Source organism: Eptatretus burgeri, chromosome 10, assembly GCF_056783735.1.
Source record: "Eptatretus burgeri isolate ZD-2024b chromosome 10, Ebu_testis_v1, whole genome shotgun sequence".
NCBI lineage: Eukaryota > Metazoa > Chordata > Myxini > Myxiniformes > Myxinidae > Eptatretus > Eptatretus burgeri.
The window spans coordinates 56,567,789-56,588,058 of NC_140970.1; the positions used below are offsets into that span (position 1 = coordinate 56,567,789).

General features: G+C 40.8%; 1 protein-coding gene across 3 annotated transcripts in view; it reads left to right on the top strand.

The window, feature by feature from the left end:
• The window catches only part of LOC147018631 (TBC1 domain family member 1-like), a 121,484-nt gene that overhangs the window by 74,323 nt on the left and 26,891 nt on the right, over nt 1-20,270 (top strand). For all 3 annotated transcript variants that reach the window (XM_085898502.1, XM_085898503.1, XM_085898504.1), the window contains 5 exons: nt 5,214-5,413; nt 11,970-12,122; nt 17,717-17,878; nt 18,701-18,859; nt 20,049-20,270. The exon at nt 20,049-20,270 is cut by the window's right edge and continues 23 nt beyond it. In XM_085898502.1, the coding sequence (XP_085754628.1) occupies nt 5,214-5,413; nt 11,970-12,122; nt 17,717-17,878; nt 18,701-18,859; nt 20,049-20,270 (896 nt within the window). The remainder of the gene's footprint in view (nt 1-5,213; nt 5,414-11,969; nt 12,123-17,716; nt 17,879-18,700; nt 18,860-20,048) is intronic.

Sequence of the window (20,270 nt, forward strand, 5' to 3'; positions counted from 1 at the left end):
TCAGAACGTTGCACACAAAGATGCAGGCAAAAATAGGACCACTTGCAATGTAGCTTATCTGGGCCCTGGCCTAATGTTGTAACCCAAATTTGGGAGCATTCTGATTCGTGGCTATGGAGAAGAAGATTTTAAAAAAGAATTTATGTCATTTCCCCCAAAATTTACGAAGTCTGTTATTTAGACACTTTCGGTCACATGATCGGCATGACTTCAATAATTTAACATCCCAACCTTAACCTAATGCTGGAACTCAAATTTGGTAGCATTCTGAATGGTGGGCCTGGAGAATAAGATTTTTGAAAGAATTTACACATTTACAATGTGTTGTATTTGTGAAGCAATATTCGAACCCCCTTTGTAATTATTTTTCTAAACCCCTTATCTACTCTCCCTCTCCCTCTCACTCTCGCTCTCGCTCTCTCTCTGCACCTCTTTGCAATGCATCCATGTACACTTTGCAGCGTATCACACTTTACAAAACCCATATTACAATTCATTACAAATCCAACAGCCGATGGCATAAAGTGGTGCAGACCAGGGATGCGAACCTCTTCAACGGTGAGAAGCATCAGAACAAAGGACCGCATATGGGGGGAGTTGGCCGTCGACCCCGCTGCAGGACCAGGGGTTCGACCAATAAGAACCACATGACAACAAGGGTGCACCATTCAGTAAGCTGCATGAAGAGCAGTCATTCCTTGGACCACACCTCCAGCGGCTTTATAAGGCTGGAGAATTCTGTGACTGTGGCTGGTCTCCATCCAGGGAACATCTGAAAGACGAGCTGAACCTTCGAGAGCAAGCCATTGCAAGAGCGAGCCGCTGTAGGGACAAACGGGCTGGTGCCGCACAGCAAGAGCTGACAAGCCACAGAGTTTTTCCCAGGACGTGCCGGCTGACGCACACTGACTCACTTTTTCTTTCTATCCCTATTTCTAATCAATTCACTTGGAATGTATGAGAGCATTCAACAATTACACCCTGGACCCATTCAGGGCTGGGTTACTGACTTGCATTGACGATTTCCTCTGTCGCACCACGAGCATCCACATGCACTTTTCCCCACACGGCACACCATCTCATCACCCCCTCTTCTCTCTCCCTTTCCCCTAATTTCACGTTAGGACAAATGTAAGCCCACAGGCTTACGTCAGGTGAGCGAGGGGTCGCCACAAGCCATGGCTTCTTCAACTCTATCTACCACACTTTCTTATCTAGTTTCCCTGGAGTGACTGAGGCCCATATTTTCAGTCATGTTTAGTTAACTGACTAAGGGGCTTGTGTGCTTTAGGGTAAGCTATTTCTTTGTGACACTGTTCGTGCTCTGTAAATAACGGTTTTGCCTGTGAATACGTGTCCTTTTGGCTTTTCTTAACTGTTTTTAAACTGCCTGATCATCTTTTCTCCATTGATTTATCACTAGTGTGTAAATAGTGGATGGGAGTTCTTCCCCACTATTTCGCTACGGTGAGTCACCAGCCAACATCCCAGTCGCGGGATCACTCGACGGTTCTTGATTGACAGTAGTTGGGGTGTTGAGAGCATGGTGCAATATCTGGGGGGATTAAGTTGCTGGGAAGGTAACACGGGAATTCGATGCGAGAGCTCTACTTAAATTCATCGTCTCAGATGGCGTCCGTGACTGCTTCACAACCCGTCATGCCACAGAGTTATCTGCAGCTCGTCGGCTTCAGGGTCAAAGGTTGGGAATAAGGTCCGAGAAGCCCCTCATGAAGCGGACCTGCGGATCCCTAACAATAGGGCTAGGGACTTCAATTTTAAAATTTGTCCAAACTATGCCCTTAATTAACATGTTTGTGCATTGTTTCTGTGCTATTTATTTTAATGAATAAAAGAGTTATTGGGAACATAAAATAAACTATTTTCCTGCAATAAGCATATAAAATAAAGTTTATTTTCTTAAGTTATTAAGATCATGAAAGTTACCTTTGATAATAATGACTATCAACTAGATCCAATAATGCAATGGCGATGTTGAAGACCAGTTGATGGAAATAATCGTGATGATGATTTTGCTGCGTTTGAGGGGGTTGTTGCGTTCATGGCCCATGTTGACTATTTTGTGGAATTAAATACTTTACCAACCCGCTATTATTCGAGCGCATTGACCGCAATCTGTAAACCTTGCCTCAATAAATTAATCACAATAGAGTGAATCCACAAAGGGGAAACCCACGAATGGCAAGGCCCTCCAGTACTTCAATTTTAACAAAGTAATTATTTTAAGGATCGTTAAAAAAAAAATCTGGAAGTTTCGCACTATTGAAGCAGTCTTATACATTGTAATAAGACATCGTTGAGTCACAATTTAGGAGATGGAGGCTTTATTGAACACCATAGAACGTAACGTCAATCGGCATGGTCCATAGCCATGATGGTGGCCTCTTATTCGCCCCAGTACACGTGCCACATCCTCTCATGCTATATATCAATGTATAGCATCATTCTTGGAAGTATTATGATGGAGATTTGTGTTCTACAGTCTTCAAGGATATAATTCAATACAAAGAAAAGTTTAAAGAGGTTGAAAGGCAAATAAATAAATAAATTCTGGGTTTTACCACCATTTTCCCCAGTATCTGTTACACTACCCTATGAAGCGCATTACGTTAGTTCTTCGTGCCTGTTTTATGTGTCATTTATAACGTCCTTAAAAAACAGTAAGTGTCCTGTTTTGTGAAATGATTTTCCATTTTGTTTGACTCCCAGGGAGGCGGATAGTAAAATAATTCTCACTCCTCTCTGTGCATGTGAGGCCGGGACTAAATCTAAACTATGGTATGGTAAAACGACAGACTTGTCTTCCTATTCATGTTCCGAATCGTGTTCAAAATATAGAATTAAATTTGAATAAGTTGTTCCTCGATCATAAACTAATAAGACGGACGGACAGATAGACAAAAGGACATGAACCAATTGCTTAACCCCGCTTTTCTTCGAGTGTGTGGGGTAATTACAAATACTCACAGTCCTATGACATCCCTGAAGTACCCCACTCCTTACAATATTCCAGCCTGACTTCCTCCAACTGACGACCACACTCAGTTTCATTTTGTTTTTCATTTGTTTTTCATCTCTGACGATGCAACAAAAGCAATCACTGTGACTCCCAACATTCTTACCAGCTGTGAAATCGCCATATTAGAAATCCCAGCATGATTCAACTCCCTCTTCATGTTTACAAAAGATATTTTCCTGCCTTCAGTTAACTTCCATTTTTCTTTCTTATTCACTCGAAACAGGGGGTGTGCTCCATGATCAAGCAGCTTACTATTGCTTGTCAAGCAGCTTGCTTGATTCAAAGTGCTCAAGCAGGCACTCCAACACAACAGAATGCTTGGCACTGCTGGCAGTCTGTCTCCATGTGAACAATGCCATTGTGGTACTCGAGCAGATGCTGTCCGTGCCATCGTTTTCAGTTTTACTTGATCCTCTAGTGATAACTTCCCCAAACAAATTTATTGTGTTAGCAGTGGCTACAGAGTGGAAGAGGGAATGAAAGATAAAGAAATGGGGAGTTAGAAGAAGGAGCCCCCCTACCAAGCTTATCTATGGACCTTCCGTTGTGCATTTTGTGGAAGGGGGAGGGGGTGATGGGTTTTATATGTTTGTACGTCTTGAAGAATTAGGATGAAAATTAGACTTGACAATTAAAGTATGAAATGCACGTTTCAATAATATTATGTGTGTACATAATTGGGCCTTTAAACATTTTCTTCGTTGTAGTATCATTTTTAATCAGAATACAGCTCGGCCATTTTTTGCAACAAAATAAAAATGAAACTCCTCTCTTCATCACTTGCTCCACTTGCTGAGCAGCTTGCAAAGTGGTTGATATGGAATGACTGGATTCGAAAGTGAAAGCAAGCTGCTTGCTAACAGAACCCATCCTAGGTTTATCATCATCATCATCATCATCATCATCATCATCATCATCATCTTACGGCCCTTTCCATGCTTGCATGTGTAAGCCGTGCTTCACCTAATGGCTGCTTTCCAAGCTGTACGATCCCTTGCTCGCCCTCTCGTTAGGCCTTTCACTCGAAGATCATCTCTCAGCAACACATCCCATGTTTTCCTCGGACGGCCTCTCGCTCTCCTTCCATTCACATTCATATTTATACACCTCCTCACACAACTACCCGCCCACATCCTTTCCATACGTCTGAACCATCTCAACGTACCCCTGCACATAACCTCACTAATGCTTTCTATATCTAACCTATCTCTTAATTCCACATTTGATTTCCTATCCTTCAGTGTCACATCACACGTCCACCTCACCATTCTCATTTCTTACCTTTCACACCTCCTTTCATCCTCCTTTTTGATCACCCATGTTTCGCTGCCATACAGCGTCACGCTTCTAACGCAAGCTGCATCAAGTTTTCCCTTTAATCGGAGAGAGAGGTCCCTGTCGATGTCAATAGGGGTAACAACTCCCTAAACTTCCACCAGCCACTACTAATTCTTGCATTCACTGCTGCCTCCACACCACCACCTGCATGAATCATATCACCATACACCTTTTCTACAGACATGATTAACTGATCAAAGAGTTTTAAAGAGTTCTACAAGTTATTTCTTTGATACATAAATAATTCCGCAGTAACAGTTTCGATGCAAGGTTGAAAATATTTAATGTGACAATTAACCCAGTGAACAACGAATTGGGACACAAGACGACTCGTACATGTATGACGGGCATTTCAAGTGATCACCAAAGGAGATATGATAGTTGAAGACATGCTGACGTTTTTATTTTCTCCAAGTAAGCCTCTTGTTTTTATTCATATATATATATACCTCATTATATGGGTACCTTTTGGCATGTACTGTCAATTGTGAGTATCTCATTCCTTTAACTTTTTGAAGACCCTACGCAGTTCTTCCTTCATAATTAAAAAAAAAAACGTAAAGTCGGTCACAATTCATTGATTGGTCACTGTTCATAATATTGATTATGAGCACTGCACTGATCATAATGAAGACTTTGCTGTTACCTTCTGATCACTTATCATTGAGGACAATACATCATGCAGAAATACTGTGAATGGGAAGTTTTAAAATGTGTTTTTTTTCATGATCAGAAAGTCAAAGTTACAAAAATGGAACGATGTTTCCACGACCGTTCAGAAAGGATTAAAGCACTTTGGTAGTTGTACACCAAAAAGATAAATCTCACCTTACAGGGTCGATCAGACGTCTGGAGGATCCTCACCTGAGCACGAACAAGATGATGTCCCCAGCCCTCTTTCGAGCCCTCTTATTATGCGCTCCTTGGACATGGCATTTGATTCTGAGCAACCACATCTTGTACGCCGGTTGTCTTGGAGGAAGCAGATCTTCCGCCGTGTATCGATCGACGGACAGAACCTGAATAGCCTATGTGGTGAGCGCGTCCTTTGCCACAGTTTTTGTTAAACTTTGACATATTTCTGTTTCTTTTAGCTCTCTTCTCTTTTCTGTAAAGTTTAACTGTTCATTCTTCCTATTCATCACCGACATCAAATTTTAAGATCGTTTTCCTTAATTTTTGGACTTAAATTTTCAAGGATATCATGACAATGCTCATATAGCCAATCTGCTCTATTTTATCAACCACCAAGTCATTTTCTTTACTTATTTTGGTGTCTTGACGATTTGGTTGCTAACTGGGATTACTGTGCAACACTCGGTCGTGAAATATTGTATTCATGAAAAAGCAAATATAAAGAGAGAAACTATTCCATGAAATAGTTTCGAAAAGTGTACAAAAGAGCATATAATTTCAAAAAATAAATTTCATGACATTTTTGTACATCGTGTCAAGCTTCGTGGAGGAGTTAGAACACAGAATGGATCAAGATGTAACAGAACAAAAAGAACAGTGGAAAGTGAGAGGGAGGGGGAACACACCAACAGCAGGGCAAAATAAAGGAAGACTTGGACAAATAGGGATGTGGGGAAGAATGACAGGTAGGGGGTGGACAGATATATGCTGAAGCAAACTCTCAATCATGGAACCAGAAAGGAAAACTGGAAACTCGGAAAGAGGTGGGTTTGTGGATGGTTAATAAGGGAATAAAAGATCATGTTTTTGAATTGGAGGGGGCGGGGTGAAGAGGGGGTTACCTAAGATGGTGGTGAACAGTTGTCTTAAATTCCTGGAGGGAAGTTGATAAAGTGGAGGAGACTTGTTTGTGAGCTCAAAAGTGAATATTTCTCGTGCTTCAAATAAATATTTCTAATACGTCAAATCACTATTTCGAACATGTCACTAAAACCTTCCGTAGCATTTGAAAATATTTGGATTGGATTCGTGTAGTAATGGTTAGAAAATTCTAATTGTTTTCATGACTTGAATAATCTAATGACTCCTGCTCTCTAAAACTGAAAAGTGCATGGTTACTGATTGGTGTTTCAAAGGCCATTTCTTATAATATAATTACTAAAAAATAGGACCACTGGACCCTAACCCTAACCCAAATTTTGGAGCATGCTGACTGGTGGGTCTGGAGAAGAAGATTTTTGAAGGAATTTACTTCGTACTAAGTCTGCCATTTTTACCTACCTAAAATCACATGACTGGAATGAGCTTTTGCAATCCCCGTTACCAGTTGGGAGCGGAACCTTGCTGCCAAATTTCTGCCGGATCGGCCGAACGGTTTGGCCGGAGAAGTTAAAATAGACCGGACGGTGCACAATGACAATACCTTATCTGGAAATCCAATTCCAGATAAGCGAAAAATAATATTTCGAATTATGTGATTTTTCCCAAAAATTTATGAAGGCCACCATTTTGACACACTTCCGGTCACATGATCGGCATTATCTCCATAATTTAACATCCCTACCCTGGCCTTATGTTGTAACCCAAATTTAGTAAAGCTGATAGCCCCTCATCATGCCTGGTGTTGGCTTAATGGTTTGGGTGGTGGGCTTGGGATCCTAGGATCCTGAGTTCAAATCCCACTTGGCTGTTGAATTAATACCAGGTGGGGTTGACTCTGCCTGTCATCCTTCTGAAGTCGGCAAAATGAGTTCAAGCTTGCTGGTATCCTGTGTCGGAGTGGCGACCCGTCCAGGATTGTGCCCGATAGGAAAGGAAACTGCTTAGGCAGCACCAACGCTCTGCACAGAGTTTGGTCCCAATGGATGGATGGAACCCCTGATCGGAGCAAGAGAACGAGCCTTGACAAGATCTAGTGTTCATCTAACTTGCTAATAGTTTGGATATTTTGCGAAAGCAGATACTAAACACATCACATATTTCGTTTCAGTTTGTCCATACTGAGGAACTTGTAGTACACAAACGGAAGATAGATGATGCTACATGGGAAGTGTGAGAGTGTCTCAAATTCGATCTTGACTCTTGTTTATAAATGGCAGAGTAATATTTGTTTATGTCGATTCATAATTTCACATGGAACGTCAACACAGGAGGAGGCCATGAACCCCATCAAGCCAGGTGCAATTATGCCAATATCTAAATATCCTCCTATCCCAACGACTTCTACATACCTGTCCAACTCGATTTTAAAACAGTCCACTGACTCTACTGCTACGACTCTTGCAGGGAGACCATTCCACGCATTCACCACTCTGAGTGAAAGACCCCCTGAATTACTGCCATCTTAACTCTCCTCTTTTTACCTCTGCCACCGAAGGTGAAGGAGGTTATGTTTTCACCCCTTATTGGCTTGTTTGTTTGTTTGTCTGTGTGCAGGATATCTCAAAAAGTTGTGGACGGATTCAGATGAAATTTTGTGGACAGGTTGGGTGTGTGACAAGAACGAACTGATTCGATTTTTGTGTAGATCTTGATCCGGATCCGGCTACTAGAATTTTTTAATGATTCTTCGCCATTGAGAGATAGGGCTAAACTGATATATAACAGGATACCTCAAAAAGTTGTGGACGGATTTCGGACGAAACTTGGTGGACAGGTTGAGTGTATGGCAAGGACGAATTGATTCGATTTTGGTGAAGATCTGGATCTGGAGACGAGAATTATTTAATTTTTAAAGTGATTCTTCCCCATTGAGCGACAGGACCAGAAACTATATATAGTATGATATTTGGAAAATGCATTGGGCCCGATATGTTCTCGTGGATCAGGCATTGCATGTCAGAGGTATGTGCTCTACCGGGTGCACTTCAAGTTTTTCTCTGAAACTGTGGCTCCTGGTCCTGTAAGTGTCCATTCTACTGAAAATCTCTTCTGCACTGATGTTGTCTATACCCTTCATTATCTTGAACATCTCAATCAGATCCCACACACATTGTCTTTGTTTCATGTTGTTCAACAAAATCCATGATCCTAAGTCTGATTTGATGCATTTGATTAAAGTCGAGCCAGTGACAAGTGAGATAAAACTACGAAAAACAATGAAAAATTCATTCATTGAAAACATCGAGTCTTTAAAATCCCAGGCAATTGTCTGTCAAGGACATCTGCTATTAAAGAGCACCTTGGGGCCAAGAAATTTAATTTATGAATGAGGATACGAAGAATGATGTCCTGCACTGGATATTACTACATATGAAATACTTCCACATTGAAGGATACGAAAGCTTCTTCTCTGATGGCATGAGTGAATGTTCATAGTGGGAGAATATCATGAAAAGTTGTACAATTCTTGCTTTTGTAATGTACAGTCAAAGTTAGTTATGAGTGCTAACAAAACTCCAGGTAAAAAATTTAAACCAACAATTTATATTAGAAGTGCGACTAAAGAGCCCAATTTTTTGCGAAATCTGTGCAAGGATAACAACACATGAACAAAACTACAAAGGAAAGAGTTTTTGGGGTTTATGAGTAAAACAATTTGTGTAGGGTCTGATAAGATGATTGGGTAAAAATGCAGGCAGACAAAGGGGACATGCTTTGCAACGGGGTTGGTATCGGAGACACCATGACCTGGGAATGGGCTACCATCTTTAAACACTGAAGCCAAGAGTTCAATAAACTAAAGAGGGCAACTGCATAGATGAGAGAGAATGTGGAAAAAATGAATGGCGATGAGAATGAAGCTTAGTCTTGTGGAGAAGATCAAGCAAGGAATGGGATACTCCATGAAACGATTTGACCTGGTCATGATGGGAAGAGGTAAACAGGAGGGGGACATGCTGGATCGAAATGCAATTGACTTTTATGACTCCAACCTATGTGTGATGCGAGGAAAGAAGACCTTATTCCTCGTCCTACTCAGAAATTCCAATATTTCTGTGGGTCTTGGTTTCTATTGCCGCCGAGGGGGTGACACAATTTGGAAGCACTGGCGCATGGTATCTGGATGTCATACTCCCGAGTAATATGGATGACAGTGATAACAGAAAACAAAGGATTTGATCCGATGTCATAATCTAGGGTGGTGATTGGCTCTGGATGCTGGATTGTAATAAAGATGGAGTACCTGTTGCTTTTATGTAAGAAAGATTGCTGTTGGAGGTATGGTCAGCCCAAGACCACTTGTGCTAATTGTAAGACCAAGAAAATTGATCTGATTGTTGAGGTTAATTGAATGCTTTACTGTTATTTGTGAATGAACAAAGTGATGTAATTGCAACCTTCCAGTTTGGAATGAACCATTTTGATAGCCATTCACCGCTTTTGATAAAGATTCACCGCATCAACCCCTTTTGATAAAGAGCAGACAATGATATGGTGACCAAATGCAGTTTGAATCTTTTGATAAGTTTCAGTTATCATGAGGAAGAGTGCTCATTATTAATTGTGCATTTTATAACTTGTGTTGTCCATTCACCCCATGTGTGTGTCTCTGTGAGTCAGTCTGCTTGTTGTTCTTTGGGCTATACTTCTCTTATCTCTACTCCTTATTGAGATTAGTCTGTGTGTGTTATGGATATTCTGCTGACTCGTGTATAAATTGATAAATAATGATGATCAGATGGGTTAACTATTACGGCAAGTGAACCATTACTGACATATTTCATGCTCTATGCCTTGCAGCGAAGCAATGTGGGAATTATTTGGGTGAACTATTAGCCTCACGTGTTTACGAAGAAGCAGAAAATGCTAATTGTATTAGTACTGTGTCAACGAGTGAGCAAGTCCACACTGATTCTCAGATATACTGTAATCTATATTCCTCAGCAAAGTTGCATTGTTAAATTCTCTGTCTTGTTTCCTAATTGCCATCATCATTTTTTTTCTTCTATTTTTCTCACTTTTGAAATTCTCTCTCTCTCTCTCTCTCTCTCTCTCTCTCTCTCTCTCTCTCTCTCTCTCTCTCTCTCTCTCTCTCTCTCTCTCTCTCTCTCTCTCTCTCTCTCTCTCTCTCTCTCTCTCTCTCTCTCTCTCTCTCTCTCTCTCTCTCTCTCTCTCTCTGTGTCTCTCTCTCTCTCTGTCTCTCTCTCTCTCTGTCTCTCTCTCTGTGTGTCTCTCTCTCTGTGTCTCTCTCTGTGTGTGTGTGTCTCTCTCTCTCTCTCTCTCTCTCTCTCTCTCTCTCTCTCTCTCTCTGTGTCTCTCTCTGTGTCTCTCTCTGTGTCTCTCTCTGTGTCTCTCTCTGTGTCTCTCTCTGTGTCTCTCTCTGTGTCTCTCTCTGTGTCTCTCTCTGTGTCTCTCTCTGTGTCTCTCTCTGTGTCTCTCTCTGTGTCTCTGTGTCTCTCTCTGTGTCTCTCTCTGTGTCTCTCTCTGTGTCTCTCTCTGTGTCTCTCTCTGTGTCTCTCTCTGTGTCTCTCTCTGTGTCTCTCTCTGTGTCTCTCTCTGTGTCTCTCTCTGTGTCTCTGTCTCACACTCTCTCACACTCTCTCACACTCTCTCACACTCTCTCACACTTTATCTCCCTCTCTTTCCCTCTCTCCCAACTCCATCTCATGAATCCCAAGGGTGACATACCTTCTCCATTTCTCATGCTATTTTGCTCATTGTCCTCAGGACCTTTCAAGAGGAAGAAGGCCAATGATTTATTCTTCTCTGTGGTACTATTACCAACTTTGCCTTATTCCATTCAACATCTACATGATATGACTACATGTAGCTGATTCTCTTGTTGGAATGACAGTTTGTATACTGCAGCAACGGTCTGTTTTCATGTCCCATTTGGTCGACAATTGAGGAAATGCAATTTCTGGAATCGTGTTGTTCAAGATAATTTATAATCTGGTGATGTTTAGTGATCGTAATTGACGTCTGAAAATGTGAGATAACCTCGAAAGATTCAGGTAACTGTTTGCCCAGTAGAGATGCACTGATTTTCAAGGTACACTGCATGATCGGACACGAATAAGCTTGTGGATTCTCGGATTATGGAATCTAAACGTCGGTGATGAATGGAGCTCAGCTGATGATGCAGCCAGTCGTTATAGTTGTCAGTTGTATATATAATTTCAATAGATAAATTATATATTAGATAGTTTGTGTAATGTGAGAAGATTCGGTTTCTTGGATTTTTTTTGTCTCAATGTGTTGTATGAGCTAAAGGAGTTATTCCTCTTTCTCTTTCTCTCTGTCTGTCTTTGTCGTGTTTGCAGTCGTTTACATCGGATTTCGTGAAGACTTGTTGCAGTATCCTATTTCTGTAATTTTACACCTTTAATTCTTGATCATTTGCCTTTTTCTATTTTATTCCACTAATTTCCACTTCTGAAATTGTACCTTGTTTGTGGTGCACTCAGCACTATATGAATTACTTTTCATAACTATTATGTTCAAAGACCTTCTATGAATGAACCTCTGAGGTGTAAAACTATAATTGAATCGGAATGATTATCATCTCATAATTTATGGAGAAAGAATGAACAAATGGTCATTAATAACGTCTGCTTTGTCACCTCTGAGGACTTGGTCGTTGCCAGTAAAGCAATGGCAGTGACCAATTACACCTGGCAGTGAGGAACTGTGGCAAAGTTCGTAAGAGTTTGTGATTAACATTATCTTTGTGTTGCATCCTATATAATGGCTGAATTGTTTCAGATATTTAAAGTTTCTTGTGCACAAACAGAATCGTCCGGGTTCTCTGAAGCTGAACATATCCCGGAATCGGATGGAATGAAAGGTGCTCAGAGGTCCAGAATGGCGCAGAGCCGTTGGAAGAAAGCTATCCACCAACAAGTCCTGCTGCTCCGAATGGAGAAGGAGAACCGGAAGCTACAAGGTCTTTCTAACCCAAAACCACTCATTAACCCAACCCTAATGAACAGAGGGCATAATACTTCCGCATTGCACCAAACGACCACTCATACAAATCATTGTCATAAATATGCTGGCGTGGGCCCTTTTACCTTTGCCTCGACACCAGTCACAGTCCTTTAACTCTATATTCTAATGTGCCCTGCACTCATGCATAATCATTGTTGTAAATATAAATATCATGCCAGTTACGTCGATTGAGACAAAATATCATTTTGGGTCATTATTTGTTATTTTAAGCTTTTTAAAGTTCATGTTGTCATTGCTAATATATGTAGTGCGTCTTCATCATAATATAATTACCTTCGCCACCCAAGGTGAATGGGGGTGATGTTTTTTAACCTCCGCCATCGAAGATCGGAGGTTACTGTTTTCACCCCTTTCTGTTTGTTATCTTGTCAAAACGAGGTTTTTGCAAGATATGTTAGTCAGCTTGTATGTTTTGTTTTTTTTTTGTCTGTAATCACGTATAAAAAATTCTGCAGAGCACAGTTATCATCAGAAATTTTTGTAACTTCGCATATCAGAGGCCTATAGAGGTCCCTTTCAGTGCACACAATTTTGAAGGTCAAGGTCACTTTGGCGCAAATCAGGGGAGTCGACGAAACCCTTATTTTTTTGAGTAATTTTGATCGGATCGTCTTCAAACTTCATGGGAATATAGTTGATGGTCTGGCGCTCAGCTGTTTAATTTTTGGTGGCGATTGGCCTTGACCTTCATATGTTTTTTTTGTTTGTTTGTTTGTTTGTTTTTGGTCTGTAATCATGTAGAAATCACTCTGCAGAGCACAGTTATCATTGGAAATTTTTGTAACTTCGCATATCAGAGGCCTATAGAGGTCCCTTTCAGCGCATAAAATTTTGAAGGTCAAGGTCAAAGGTCAAGGTCACTTTGGCACAAATCAGGGGAGTCGACGAAACCCTTATTTTTTGAGTAATTTTGATCGGATCGTCTTCAAACTTAATGGGAATATAGTTCATGGTCTGGCGCTCAGCTGATTAATTTTTGGTGGCGATTGGCCTTGACCTTCATGGTTCGCGCCAAAGGTCAAACATATTTGACCCCAAGGTCAAATTTTCAAGTTTTAGGAACCATATCGTGTAGTACCTCAAATTGAACACCTCGATGAGTGCTTTCTAGATATGTCAAGCTTGAGACATTATGACATCATTTGGTGACGTTATGAGGCAAACGCATATTTTTCATGGTTACTCTGTAGAACGATTCTCATCGGCATCTCTCGTCGGCAGATATTTCTCAAGGAGTCACTCCTCGTGGATAGCAGCTCTGTTCACCTCAGTGTGACCTTAAGTCGCACGTGGTCACCTTTTGGCAAGATACGGGTCACCCTGCGGGTGACATTGGTTTATTTATTTGTTATTTTAAGCTTTTTTAAAGTTCATGTTGTCATTGCTAATATATGTAGTGCGTCTTCATCATAATATAATTACCTTCGCCACCGAAGGTGAATGGGGGTGATGTTTTTTAACCTCCGCCATCGAAGATCAGAGGTTACTGTTTTCACCCCTTTCTGTTTGTTATCTTGTCAAAACGAGGTTTTTGCAAGATATGATAGTCAGCTTGTATGTTTTTTTTTTGTTTGTCTGTAATCACGTATAAAAAAATCTGCAGAGCACAGTTGTCATTGGAAATTTTTGTAACTTCGCATATCAGAGGCCTATAGAGGTCCCTTTCTGTGCACAAAATTTTGAAGGTCAACGGTCAAGGACACTTTGTCGCAAATCAGGGGAGTCGACGAAACCCTTATTTTTTGAGTAATTTTGATCGGATCGTCTTCAAACTTCATGGGAATATAGTTCATGGTCTGGCGCTCAGCTGATTAATTTTTGGTGGCGATTGGCCTTGACCTTCATGGTTAGCGCCTGAGGTCAAACATATTTGACCCCAAGGTCAAATTTTCAAGTTTTAGGAACCATATCGTGTAGTACCTCAAATTGAACACCTCAATGAGTGCTTTCTAGATATGTCAAGCTTGAGACATTATGACGTCATTTGGTGACGTTATGAGGCAAACGCATATTTTTCATGGTTACTCTGTAGAATGATTCTCATCGGAATCTCTTGTAGGCAGAAATTCCTCAAGGAGTCGCTCCTGGTGAATAGCAGCTCTGTTCACCTCAGTGTGACCTTAAAGAAGTCACACGTGGTCACCTTTTGGCAAAATACTTGGTTTATTTTGTTTGTTTGTTTGTTTGTTTGTGAACAGTATTACAGAAAAACTCCTCGACGGATTTCGACGAAACTTGGTGGGGGGGTTAGGTCTGGTCCAAAGATCATGCCATTAGATTTTGGATTTGGTCCAAAATCCGATATGGCCACCATAGCGGCCATTTTGAAAAAATATTTGAATTTTTTTTTTTGCATTTCTACATGTTTTAAGTGATTTCCAACCCCTCCCCCCCCCCAAAAAAAAATTGTTAGAGAAAAAAATTTTTACAACTTTTTTTTCAACAAAATTTAGATTTTCTTTTTTTGCATTTCTACATGTTATAAGTAATTTCCAACAAAAAAAACATGCCAAAATTATAATTGCGGCTGATTTTGGAACTTCAGGTGGATATACCCACGTAAAATCAATTTATGTCTCAAGGAATCTAGTTATGACGAATGAATTGAGTATGTAAAAGTTAAAAGTAAAAGGGAAAGTTGCAAACTATAACTCTGTGAGCACTGTTGACATCAAATTGAATGAATAGGATATCAGGTTCACTTGAGTGACCGAGCAGTATTGGCGGCGGAGGTTTTGTACTCTACCGAGTGCTCCCCCTCTAGTTACCCCTGTCTGTCTGTCTGTTTGTTTGTGAACAGGATATTTCAAAAAGTTGTGGATGGATTCAGACGAAATTTGGTGCAGAGCTTGAGTTTCTGACATGGACAAAATGATTACATTTTAGTTCAAGTCCAAATCCAGATTCGGCCTATCATTGGGATGCAATTAGCCTCGCGGAGGTATGCCATCTACCGCGTGCCCGTTCTTGTGTTATTCTTCATTTATCACCACCATCTCTTATCTTCCCCCATCCAAAACCATGATCTTTTCTACCCCTGTTAATCCACCCAAACCCACCTCCTTCATATTCCCTGCTTTCCTTCCTGAAAGTCCCTATAGCGTCCATCTTGTTTACTTACCCCATGTGCCCACCCCATCCCTCTCCCTTCCACAGATCTCCTCATGTCTCTGTTCCCCACTGTTGTGTGCTTCCCTCTCCTGCCTTCTTGTCTCCTGCTCCCTTTGTTATACGTTCTGTGGTGTTAGCTCTTATATGAGCCTTTATTTTATTTTTTAAAAATCTCTTCTTTATTCTTTTTTCTTTGTTTTAATCTGCAAGAAATTCCTCCATTCTACTCTTTTCAAAGCAGCTTGCAGGTGTTCTCCCTGTCCTGTTCCTCTGAACCTTTAATAATTATCTCGTTTAAAGGACTGCTCTGTGATTCAGACTCGACTCGTATGTTTTACGATTGAGAAGCGACTTGGTACAAAGTGGAACGAGGAATTATTGTTTCAATAGAATTAATGTTTGATCACAATTTTCTCTTTTGCCTCTCCTGTTTATCTTTTTTGTAGTCCCGCTTATGTACTCGTATCGTGATGATTTCATTCCTCAACCAAACTTGGCACAAGTTTAAACTTCAATGCAAAGATGAAGTGACTCTATTTTGAGTTCAACGGGTCATGTGCCCTTTGAAAATCATTTTGCACACCTTAACTCGAGTTCGAAGCATCTGATATCTCTTATACGTGTCTCTCTTTTCTCTCTCGCGCTCCCTCTCTCGTGTGACCTTTAATTGAGATCAAACGTAACAGTGGGTTGACATCTAACATGGGCGGAGGTCTATCCATCGACGCATTCGTCTCCAATTCTATTGTCTTTTTTTCTTTGTTTTTTTTCTTCAAAATGTAACATCATTAATGATATTTAACCTCCGCCATCTTCGAAGATGGATGGAGGTTACTGTTTTCACCCCTTTCTGTTTGTTTGTTTGTTTGTTTCTTTGTTTGTGAACAGTATTACGGAAAAACTCCTCGACGGATTTCGACGAAACTTGGTGGGGGGGTTAGGTATGGTCCAAGGATCATGCCATTAAATTTTAGACTTGGTTCAGAGAGATAGGTTCAGTTCAGGACTTGGTTCATTAAAATAGAGAATTTTTTTTTTTGCATTTCTACATGTTTTAAGTGATTTCTAACACCCCCCCCAAAAAATTGTTACCCCCCCCGCAAAAAAAATTGTTAGAGAATTTTTTTTTTTTACATTTCTGCATGTTTTAAGTGATTTCCAACCCCCCCCCAAAAAAAAATGTTACCCCCCCCAAAAAAAATTGTTAGAGAAAATATTTTTTTTTGGCATTTCTACATATTTTAAGTGATTTCCAACCACCCCCTCCCCAAAAGGAATTGTTTGAGAATTTTTTTTTTTTTGCATTTTTACATGTTTTAAGTGATTTCCAACCCCCACCCCCCCCCCCAAAAAGAAAAAAAAAAATTTTGCATTTCTTAATGTTTTAAGTGATTTCCAACCCCCCCCCAAAAAAAATTGTTACAGAAAAAAAAAAATTGAAACTTTTTTCAACAAAATTTCGATTTTTTTTTTTTTGCATTTTTACATGTTTTAAGCGATTTCCAACCCCCCTCAAATTTAAGTGATTTCCAACCCCCCACGCCCCCCCCCAAAAAAAAATGGAGAAAAGAACTATAACTGTCAGCACTGTTGACATCATATTTAATGAATAAGATATAAGATTCACTTGAGTGACCCAGCAGTATTGGCGGCGGAGGTTTTGCACTCTCCCGAGTGCTCCCCCTCTAGTTGTGTCATGTATTCATACAGACTTCTCGATGGAATATACAACATTTGGTGGTTTTTATTATTTTGCTACATTTCCAAGTTTGCAATTGGACTTGTAAAGTGATTGTGCTTGTGTTTTTTTATGTGGAATGTGTCAAAGAAGAGGCAATATAACTCGTGTTTTTATGTTCGACAAATATTCATGACCTTTTTAAACAACAGGCATGTGTATTTAAATGTTTTGATTCTAAATGTATTGATAAGTTTTACAGAGCAGGAGGAAGTGAGAGAAGTGGAATGGTTGGAGAGCAGATGAGGACACGTAGATGAGGGTTGACATAAAGACACATGTCAGCAATATTTAAAATACATCAACATTATGGATAATTTCCATCAGTTTTGTACGAGTTCCCTTACAAGGAACTTCAATACAGGAGAAGGCTATTCAGGCCATGAAGTTTGCGCAACGATTGTTTGCCCATGCTCTATCCTTTTAAAATGCTGAGCATTAAGCAAGGAAGCAGCATGTACCATTTTTTAAAGTTTGTCATATTACTCGGTTGGGGTTAGAACTGCTGATAATTGCCAAACTCAAGAGTGGACTGCTGTAACCGCTACACCACCGAGTCTGGTTTGCCTGTTTGAGATGACTCAAAACAACATAGGGTACTGTTCCAGAACTTCTCCTGATTGCAATTCTCACACTAATCCTTGTGCCTCAATCTTCATCAATCTGCCCTCTCACGACAGCCTCGAAGAACAGCCTGCATTCCCGCAGAGTGAATCTCGACTATGAAGAAGTGACACCATATCTTCTCGACATGTCGCCCAACTGGCAAAAAATGTTAAACACCCCCAACAGAGAAAACGTGGGATTTCCGACCGACTTTCTTCAGTCCATTATTCATCGCGGTACGTCTTTTCTCTTCATCATGTTGTCATTCAAGGTGTAAACTTTTCAACAGGATGGAAGGATTGGTGGATGTTGCTGTATTGAGAATAAAGAGCAAAAACAGTACATATTTGGTGATCAATGCAAGTGTCAATGGAAATTTATTTTCACTTTTGCATTTGTGATGTCGATAAAACAATGGTGGCCTCCATGCTTTGGACTTTTTTTTGGGGGGGGGGGGGTTATGGTAAGAGGACTTCTTCATCAGTGGACTAATCCCATTCTCAATCTTGAAAATAAGCAGAATGCATATGCTTCTTTATAATGTACCAAGATGCTATGTTTGTAAACTTTCACCGTTATTAGTAAACCTTTATCGACAAATTGTTGGCACTCCATTACCTTTTGCAAAATAGCTACCCGTTTCTTCAACCTATCTGTAACAGTCCTCAGGTGCACCATTTCTACACACTTCCTACAGCAAAGACTACCTTCTGTCTCCATTACCCCTGATACTGCCCACGTCCAACATTTATCACACTTTACAATCGGAATAATCCTCTATAATTCTCCTTGTTCTCAGCAATCTTTTCACTACCTCTGTCCAACCTCTCATCCAATCCCAGGATATAAAAGTATCGCTCGACTCGCCGCTAAAACAATTTGGCCGAAGAACATACAGCTCGAAATAAAACGAATACAATTACCCGCTCATATGCTACTAACTATACTGCAACCTTCAGGGAGATGTTCATCCACTGCTCCAAAATGAACAAACTCTGATAAGCCAAAACCTCATTGCTTTGATACATGTGTTTCATGTGAATGGATGTGTTTTCCAGGAGTTCCACGGCAGTTGCGCGGTGGGATTTGGCAACTTTTAATGGAGCAGCATCGGCTGAGAAACACAAGGGCAACCCGCAAGCCGACTTCTAATGTGCCTTATAATGATCTTCTCAAGCAACTAACCTCACAACAACATGCCATCCTCATTGATTTAGGTAACATCATCTAATTGCATATTGATTGGAATTTCCTCATTGTTCCTCATTTTCATTCAAACTTTTGTTGTTTTTTTTACCTGTTACTATCGCATCAGTAATTTTGGTTGCCACAATAACCTGTGAACACTGAAGAGATTTAAACCAAACTTGGCATGAGTATAGACTGTAATAAGAAGATGAACTGATTATGTTGAAGATTCAAAAGGTTAAAGGGCATGTGGCCTTTAATTGGCAATCCTTTTTGTACTGCAATAACTTGTGAACCACGAAAGGGATTTCAACCAAACTTGGCACAAGTTTGACCTGTGATACAAAGATAAAATGATTATATTTTGGGTTCAACAGGTCAAAGGTCATGCGCCTTTTGATATGCTTTTTTCAGACCACAACTCAAGTTGGAAGCATCTGATGTTACCTCTCTTCGACGACTCCTCTCTCTCTCTCTCCCTCTCCCTCTCCCTCTCCCTCTCCCTCTCCCTCTCCCTCTCCCTCTCCCTCTCTCTCTCTCTCTCTCTCTCTCTCTCTCTCTCTCTCTCTCTCTCTCTCTCTCTCTCTCTCTCTCTCTCTCTCCCTCCCTCTCCCTCTCCCTCTCCCTCTCCCTCTCCCTCTCCCTCTCCCTCTCTCTCCGCCTCCGCCTCCGCCTCCGCCTCCGCCTCCGCCTCCGCCTCCGCCTCCGCCTCTGCCTCTGCCTCCGCCTCTGCCTCTCTCTCTGCCTCTCTCTCTCTGCCTCTCTCTCTCTGCCTCTCTCTCTCTCTCTGCCTCTCTCTCTCTCTCTGCCTCTCTCTCTCTCTGCCTCTCTCTCTCTCTGCCTCTCTCTCTCTGCCTCTCTCTCTCTGCCTCTCTCTTTCTTTCTACCTTTCTTTCTGCCTCTCTCATATGACCTTTAATTGAGATCAAATATAGCAGTGTGTTGACATCTAATGTGAGCAGAGGCATATCCACCGACGCATTCATGTCAAATTCTAGTTTGTTTTGATTTGTTACCATCACATCTATAATATTGTTTTGCCAATACTTTTGGAACAACAATCACATAAAAGGGCAATTCAAAAGACAAAAATAAGCAATCGTAACAACAATTACAATGAACAAAACATTAAAATGTAGAAGGCCAAACGTATCATTGCAGCTTCAACTATCTCAACATCTTTGTACTATTTCTTATACAAAGCCTCCTTTCTGGCAGGACGTACATTTCCCACGCACCCATACTTCTCAGCACAGCTTGGTGCTGGCCAACTCTCTCTTTTCAACTTGCTGAAGGCCTATTCTCTGTTAGACCGAGAGGTGGGTTACTGCCAAGGCCTCAGCTTTGTAGCTGGTGTATTGATACTCCATCTGCCAGAGGAAGAGGCCTTTGAGTTGCTCAAGTTCCTCATGTATGAGCTCGGCATACGCAGGCAGTACC